General features: G+C 39.4%; 1 protein-coding gene across 6 annotated transcripts in view; it reads left to right on the top strand.

The window, feature by feature from the left end:
- srpk2 (SRSF protein kinase 2) overlaps nucleotides 1-9053 on the top strand; it is a 117161-nt gene that overhangs the window by 81386 nt on the left and 26722 nt on the right. For 4 of the 6 annotated variants that reach the window (XM_057837829.1, XM_057837831.1, XM_057837830.1 and 1 more), the window contains 3 exons: nucleotides 1216-1381; nucleotides 1693-1733; nucleotides 1849-2215. In XM_057837829.1, coding sequence (XP_057693812.1) covers nucleotides 1216-1381; nucleotides 1693-1733; nucleotides 1849-2215 — 574 coding nt within the window. The remainder of the gene's footprint in view (nucleotides 1-1215; nucleotides 1382-1692; nucleotides 1734-1848; nucleotides 2216-9053) is intronic. The other 2 variants (XM_057837834.1, XM_057837832.1) reach the window with 1 other exon arrangement.

Below are 9053 nucleotides of genomic sequence, written 5' to 3'. Positions count from 1 at the left end.
AGATTAGCAACACTGATCATCACACAATAAATGTAACTCGTCGCATTAGCGTAGCATTCGCGTTAGCATTAGCAGCAACTTTAGCGTGTTGAGCATACTTTTAAATGCTCAGACAACTTTTTTATATATACAGTTCATGGCTTCTAGGTGGGTTTAATTGAAAATATGTACTGCTTTTCATGCTGATTGTGTATTATCATGACAAAGTTGGCTTGGTCCTTGTTGACGCTACAATATGTGTTCATCTATCTTCGTTCATTCGTAATTGTTGGAAAACTTTTCTTTTTTGGACTAAAACGTTTGAATTTTACAAACAAAAACATTTTGAGTAACTTAATTTTGTCAGCTAAAACTAGATAAAGACAAACATTTTCAAATGACTAAGACTAAAAAGTAGGGCTGTCAATTATTGTGTTAATGGGCGGTAATTAATTTTTTTCTAATTAATCACGTTAAAATATTTCAAACAGATTAAAATGACAGCACAGTGTAATGTTCACTTGTTACTTGTTTTTTTGTGTTTTGTCGCCTTCTGCTGGCGCTTGGGTGCGACTGATTTTATGGGTTTCAGCACCGTGATCATTGTGTAATTATTGACATCAACAATGGTGAGCTACTAGTTTATTTTTTGATTGAAAATTTTGAAAATTTTATTAAAACGAAAACATTAAGAGGGGTTTTATTATAAAATTTCTATAAGTTGTACTAACATTTATCTTTTAAGAACTACAAGTCTTTCTATCCATGGATCGCTTTAACAGAATGTTAATAATGTTAATGCCATCTTGCTGATTTATTGTTATAGTGAACAAATACGTACAGTACTTATGTACCGTATGTTGAATGTATATATCCGTGTGTCTTTCCATTCCAACAATAATTTACAGAAAAATATGGCATATTTTGTAGATGGTTTGAATTGCGATGAATTACGATTAATTTTTAAGCTGTAATTAACTCGATTAAAAATTTTTATCGTTGGACAGCCCTACTAAAAAGTATTTTCGTCCAAAAGACTAAGACAAAAATGAACGAGGTTGTCAAAAACAACAGTGATTTCTTCTTATCTTATCAACTCTCATTGACGGCTATAGACGTTCAATCCATTTTTGTTCGCTGCCAGCTTCTCACAGTCAAAATAGATTTGACGTCTATCGCTGCCAATGGCAGATTGAGTTAAAAAAGTGTAATAGTACCTATGTAATTTGTGTGTAGGTCTTGCAGGGGCTCGACTACCTTCACACCAAATGTAAAATCATCCACACGGACATCAAGCCTGAGAACATCCTCATGTGTGTGGACGACACATTCGTGAGGCGCATGGCCATGGAAGCCACCGAATGGCAGAAAGCCGGTGCGCCGCCCCCATCCGGATCGGCAGGTATGACCCGTTTAATATCGCAAAGAAATATGAATACATGCTTTTTTCCCTACACCACACTTCACCACAATTGTGCAGCATTTGTACAGTATTACAGCAGGTTGTATGTATTTTTTATTGCTCTTTGGCGCCCTCTACAGTTGAGAAGTTCACCCTGTCCAAATTGTATGGTATCGCTTGTGGTAAAAATTGGCTACAATTTTTGTTTAAAGCACGCTTTTTCTGTTTAGCATTGTGTGTAAAGCTGCTCTCTTTTGTTTAGTTGCATCTTGAACGTGTCTGATGATTGTTTCTCCTTGTGTGTGTGTCAGTTAGCACAGCCCCACAGATCAAACCGGTGAGTACGACTGATGTGAGTATGACATGAGAGGACACACACAAACATACGCACACTTAGAAAGCTAAATGCTGTCGTTGGACGCACATCTGTAACCTGTATTTGAATAGTTTTCTGGTTTTGTTCCAAGGTGGGAAAGATCTCCAAGAACAAGAAGAAGAAGCTGAAAAAGAAGCAGAAGCGTCAGGCAGAGCTGCTGGAGAAGAGGATGCTGGAGATCGAAGCCTTGGAGAGGGAAGCAGAGAGGAAGGACGGACGGGCCAATGAAGAGTGTGACGAGGAGGAGGAAGAAGAAGAGGAGGAAGGGGGGAACGAAGAAGACGCGCCAGAGAAGGTGAAGCCAGAGACTCCGTCCACTCCGACCTCGGCGCCTCCTCAAACAACGCCGCCGGGCCCCGGTGTGGCCGTCGGGGAGAGCGATGAGGACGACGATGAGGAGGATGGAGAAGAGGAGGAGGAAGGTGGCGAGAGGCCCGCCAGGTTGACCAATCATACATGTGAGTTTAACATGATCTTTTTGCTACAATGTCACACGTACGTTCGGGTGTGAAGTTTGCTTGACAGTCGGAGTTGATTGTGATTGGTTAATTATTTTATTTTTATTTTTAAACCTGTCATGTTCAGCTTCGAAACGGAGAATAGGAATCTGAATGTCCTTATGGTCTAAACAGTTTTATTGCATTCACATGAGTTGGATCTACTTCATTGCAGTTGTTCATTATATTTTATTTACTTCAGTTTACCGGTTTCAAGGTATACCGTGGTATGAAAACGTCAAGGTTTCAAAACCGCAAAAATTTTCCGTCATATCGTCCCTAAGGTATTAGCTATTTTTCATGTCCCAAAAATGCATAGAGAAATCCCTCGCTTGCAGCTGCAAGGCTCAACCCTCCCCCATCGGTTGTTGCTCAGTGTCATTGAGTCAGCTGTGCTACACGATGGCTGGAGGAGGTGAAACTTTTTTTCCCCCATCGAACAAAACGAAATCGCTGGTGTGGGAATACTTCGTCTACAGAAAAGTTACAGACGGCTACGGCTTAGAGGAGGAGGGCCAACCGACATGTAAAACATGTTTGCGGAGGATGGCTGCCGAGCAGGCAATACCTCCAATATTATTTTGCATTCATACAAAATTAAAGGTTAGTAAACACTGTTATGAACGTTTCCCACCAAGTGCGAGAGTTAACTCCAGCGTGTTTAGTGTGTCTAGCGGTGATAAAACGTTTTTTTCTCTCTAGCAAATGTCTGTGTTTAGAAAGGGAGAGTGTAAATGTAAACGTGATACACACTTGCTTTTTATGGAAAATAATTATTTTTCGCCTGATGGTGATAATGTTGAGCTGTGACTGAGGGTTTAGGCTCACCTAAAGAACTGCATTTACTTTATTTAGATTTTTTTTTTTTTTTTTTTTTAACTTCACATTAAACTTATGCTCCAATTTCCTAATGTTTTGAAAAATGAAAATCCTGTTAAATGGAAAAAAGTTTTCTTTTTTTTAAAAATCCCAGATATCTCAACGTAACACATTTCAGAGCTGTCATTGTGATACCGTGAAACCGTAATATTTTGACTTATGGTTATCATGCCGACACATGCCTAATTGTTACAAGCCTATGCTAGCTATGAACATAGTGGTGTCCTCTTTAGCTAATTAATTTAATTACATTTGGTTGTTTATGTTTGTAAGCCGTTCCTCCAAAAGTTGCTTCTCTCAAGGTGGTAAAGTCAGATGACGCCCTTTAAATGGATTTTTTTCTTTTTTTCTTTTTTTTTTTCTTTTTTTTTTTTTTTTTATAAATATAGTGGTACCTTGATATACGATTGCTTCCACACACGATCTTTTCGACGTCCGATGTAAAATTTGACTCACCATTTGTTTCTACATCCAACGAAATGCTCGAAATACAACAATTTATGACAAAGCTGCAGTTTCTTTGTTTTGCCGCAAGATGGACGCACAGCGGATTTTCTCATGACCGAAATCAACACAGGTTACAAGAAGTTAGTGCAGGTGGTGAAAAAAATGAAAACGGTGACGCTTACCTTTGAAATGAAGTCGGAAATGATAGAAAAATATGAGCTGGGTGTGCGCATCCGTGAACTGGCTCGAAAATACAACCAGAGAATGTCTACGACCTCGACGGCCCACCTCCGTCCTCCGTTCGCCAGTCTTAATAAGTTAACCCTTTAACACCTAAGCCTATTTTGGCTGAATTTGCATGCATTTGATGTTGCCTTTATATTTCAAAGAAAAAATTTTTCACAATGGCCAAGTTGGGTCCCTTTTTTCAGGACACCTTGAACTTCATGTCCAAACTGTTGTTTTCTTCACTGACCGATTATAATCCACATTTTGGACCCAAAAAGACAAAAAAATCCCAAAATATTTTTTCAAAATTTGTAATGTTGGTGTCCCATTGACAACCAAACATGCTCGACCAACCGTTTTGAAGCTTGATAATATTTATTCAACTTGTTAGGATAAACATTCAATAGAAAAAAATAAGATTGAGTAGTTTTATGTTTGACTATTCAACACAAACACCGGGTATGGTCATAGGCGTTTTTGGCCTTTACACATACTATGGTCAAAACAGGTTATATACAGTGCAAAATAGTGAGAAAAAAATTATATATATCATCTAACACAAAAAAGGTTTGGAGGATATCTCTTTGTGAAGTTAGGTATTATAGAGCCTACCCACGTACCACGTGCTCGCTGTATGGTTCCGCCCACTTGTCCGTCATTTTGACTCTGTATTAGCATTGTTTTCAATTGATGGCGGAATTTAAAATGCATTTCATGGAAGACCCGGTGCTTTCTGATGCCCCAAACTCACTGGATCTGTTGCATAAAAGGCGTTATGAGGAAAAGCGTCGTTCTATACAGTCGCCAGATCCATATATGATGCCCAAATCGATGTTTTTCGACCCACTGTCTTCGCCCTGTCTGCCTGACATCTGCTACGCAGATATTTACAATTATCTTGTCCACACTAAATCAGCCTATTCTCACGAAAATATGAAAAACTTCAAGAGCTTGGAGGCTTATAAATACTTCGTTGCTGGTTGGGTGAAACAGGTCCTCGTCCACGAAAATTCGGCAGAAATCTATCTTGTGCTTGGAAAGGTGAGTTACGAAATTTTCAATTCAAAATCTTTTGTTATTGCTAACATCCACTGTCAAGTCTAATGTATTTCATGTCGTTTGTCAATGGAGTTAAGGCTTTTAATGTTTATATGGTTTAGCGATAGCACTCTCACTACATACATACGTGTATGTTGTCGGCGATTAGCCTAGCAATGATCTTAATTGTGGTTATTTGTCAGCCCCGTAGACGAGGCCAGTTTCTTTCACTTGGTACCAGCTAAATATTATTCAAAAAATAACGATGGTGGAAGAAAGGGAAGTCACAAACATCTTGAATTTGAAACTATGTCGTACTACGTCGTATGTTGTCGGCGATTAGCATCGCAATGATCTTAATTGTGGTTATTTGTCAGCCCCGTAGACGAGGCCAGTTTCTTTCACTTGGTACCAGCTAAATATTATTAAAAAAATAACGATGGTGGAAGAAAGGGAAGTCACAAACATCTTGAATTTGAAACTATGTCGTACTACGTCGTATGTTGTCGGCGATTAGCCTAGCAATGATCTTAATTGTGGTTGTCAGGCCAAAACCCTCTAAATATATATTAAATGCATCTTACCGGATATAAAATGACTACTACATAGTCTGTGGTGATTTTTTTGGTGTCCAGTTTTCACGTCGAATTGCAGCTGTCCATTTCGCTCTCCTCTTTGGATCCCTCGGAATACGGTAAAACTTCAAGTCTCTCCTTCCATCTTCTCTGTTAGTGCAACCAACAGCCACACACGCCTTCACCATTTTGATTATTAATGTTAAGGAGCAGAAAAACACGCCGTAAATAGGAGAAATGTACGTAGCCGTAACAGGTTAACACTATGTTTTGACGGACAAGTGGGCGGAACCATACAGCGAGCACGTGGTACGTGGGTAGGCTCTATACCCATCACCTTATCTAAAGTATACGTACATGCAATCAAGCTTCTCGAACACACATCTATATAAAAATTGAAAAGATTCATAGAGAAGAAAAAAATATATATAACATTGAAAAAAAGTATTTTCAAAAATATTGACAAGTAGTTCAGTTCAATTCAATTTTTTCAGGCATGCGACCCGATAAAGTTTTTTTTTTTTTTTTGCGCACTCAGTAAAGTTTGGTTTTGAACAGGTCACGGAGCTGCGTCACATACGACGTCACAGTACACACAGCCTACTCTTCTGCCGTTTGAGCGCTGCTGTCACTTCTTCTCACCGAGACGCCGACTAATCCGAGGAAAACAACGACAAATGCAGCTCATCCTATTCCTTGAGTTGATGAAAAAATGCATTAGGTTGCGCTAAATTTAGTTTTCGATTCATTCTGCACGTTTCAAAGTCGCTCGCGCAATCCAACCGGTGTTCATGCCTCCTTTTCCTTAGTTGGCGCCTAGCTCGGCAATTTACTAAAAATGTTCACATTCGGTTCGTCCTTCTTGACATCACAACGGATCTTGGGATATGTAGTCTTTTGTGCTGCTTTTGGTTTTGAAAAAGGACAAGAAATGATGGAAATATGGAGATAGATACATGGTACATGCAGCGTTTTAATGCATATTTATGAGTGCAATAAAACTATAAAACTCAAATGACATATTCTCCCGTTTTTCTTGGTCGATTGACTTCAAATAAAAACTGGCGTGGACATCAACTTCCGCACTTTCAAATGAGACCAACCAGCGGCACGTGGGTGACGTGATTACAGCGTGATGAAGCTTCAAAGACGACATGCATAAACGCGTCGCTGCTGACACGTTCGGTGTTAAAGGGTTAAAGAGCATACGACATGAGAAAAAAAGTCTTAAATAGCATTATTATGTGAATTAGAATCATATTTTGGGACGATTCGACTATATACAACAATTTAGTAATGCGCAGATGACGAGAAATTAGTCTTTTAATCTGCCGGTTAGCAATGCCTACCATTATATTGTTCTAGCGTCCCCAACAGGTGGATGACGTCAGCGGGAGACTGGGCTCATCGGTTTTACTATTCAGCCCATTGAGGGGGAATTGTTCAGAACGAGGAAAACGCGACGAAGAGAGCCGCAAAATGTCATTGTTTCAGTCTCTCCAATATTTTTACAGGATATTCTTTTTATCCAAGTATTTTTCCCCAATAGCTAAATAAATGGCTTGAGAAGGACCAGTCAGCCAGTCGAGGGGGAACTATTCACAACGACGAAAACGCGACAAAGAGAGCTGCAAAATGTCATTGTTTCTGTCTCTTTACTTCAATATTTTTACAGGATATTCTTTTTATCCAAGTATTTTCCCCAATTGCTAAATAAATGGCATGGTCATGACAAATAATAGTCTTGTGCTAAATGGAATATGAAATAATAAAAATGCACTTATTCAGGACGACATGGCAAAATTACTCCATAATGGTCAAAACTGTCGACTTCACATTTACTGTCGCACCTCCCGAACGATATTTTATGACACCTAAATCGGACATATGTCATTTCCCTTCCCCAGCTTCGGAGAATGTAAACAAACCAAGAGGCGTGACAGCTAGCTGACATGCTAACCCGAACCGAGTGATGTTTCAAAGTCTTCGAATCGGAAAGTCACACATAACTAGCCCGGATTATTTGACATGACGACTGGGTTGTCGATTGTTTTCGCGGATCGGCAAACCGCCCGGCGGAGAGCAATTTACAGTTAGTTCCCCGGAGGAGGGCGGCTGCAGTTGATGTGCAGCTAACATGCAGCTAATGTTTTTATATGCCTATCAATGATCAAACGTAAGTAGTCCTTTATTTAAAGAAAGTTTGTAGTGTTTACTTTGTAATCGCTGTATTCGTATTTGACATAATACAAAACAAGATGTTTACTCACTTCCTCCTAAGTCCAATGGTCCCACAGTAGTAGGGCTTGTTTTGGCGAATTCCTACGGTGAATGGGAACCTTTTGAAACTCCAAAAAGGCGCACACGCCTCTCCCTCATAAAGCAAGATTTTTCTGCAGCCGTTTGGCTGGCGTGATGCGAAAAATAAACGTATTAATCTGCAAAATCAGCTGAATCCTTAGTCCTCATACACAACAGTATGGCTGTTTAGTGAAGAGGACGCCTTCACCCGTACACGTCACAGCGCCCTCCTCCTCAATGCAAGACCGAAGCCGGAAGTCACTCATTTTCATGGCGCGGGATTCAAAAATCTAAATAAGTATAGCGATCGCTTCCACACACATCCAAGCGGTCCATATCATTCAGGAGCATAAAATACCGCGTGTATTATGAAATAAACATGCTTTTTCGTGTCACATGCACTTTAAGGTGGCAATTATTATTATGGTAACATCACCAAAGAAATCACCAGCTTCGTCAGGTTTTTAAACATTTATATTCTAGAACTTGTGCAACACAACACGCCTACTGTCCGCCGCAGTTAACGCCAACAACAAAACATTAAAAAAGTAAAATCTCCACCGCACCTTTCTCACTCTGTCATGTCAACCATGCGGTGCGTTCAGGTACACAACACAAAATAGGTCAGCCACATTAGAACCCAATTCGTTACAATATTACAGGAATTATTATTGTTATTATACTATTATTCTTATTCTGATTTTTATTTATAATTTCTTTGTTTTGTGCAATTGCCATTTGTAATTGGGCAGTATTTATTAAGGATTTAGTGTAGGTTTTTGGCCTGTGGAACGAATTAATGGAATTATAATGTATTCTTATGGGAAAATCCTGCTCGACATTCGACCATTTCGACTTACAACAGGCATGAAAATCACTCACCTTTCGGCAAAATTCGCCGTTTTGAAGTCAAAAAGGGTGACCTACGTGAATTGTGTAGATCCGAGGAGAAAATTTTTAGGGGGGGAGGGAGGGGTGGTAAGTCCATCTAACTAACAACATGTTTTATTGAAGTTGCTAAACCTGTCGCGATATGCAATTAGTCCATTTATCGCAAGTAAATAAAAATGAGGGCGGTAATTTTGACGGCTGCGTTTTATCACCGCGTGCGTGCGTGTAGATGACATATGAGACTCCAGTTGTTGTGTCCAGATGTTTATTGGTCAACAACACGCCGCAGAATTACAGTTCACACATTCAAAATAAGAAAACACATCTATGTTAAACACTGTAAACGTTAGCATTGCTACACTGGGAGTAATGGGGAAAAAAGACAACTTACTTTAGCCTGCTATAAAACATTGGCAGTCTTTTCCAAAATGCAAACTTGC

The sequence above is a fragment of the Corythoichthys intestinalis genome, chromosome 5 (assembly GCF_030265065.1).
Source record: "Corythoichthys intestinalis isolate RoL2023-P3 chromosome 5, ASM3026506v1, whole genome shotgun sequence".
Lineage (NCBI taxonomy): Eukaryota > Metazoa > Chordata > Actinopteri > Syngnathiformes > Syngnathidae > Corythoichthys > Corythoichthys intestinalis.
Note: the sequence above shows the minus strand (reverse complement) of the source record. Positions and strands in the feature narration are given on the sequence as shown.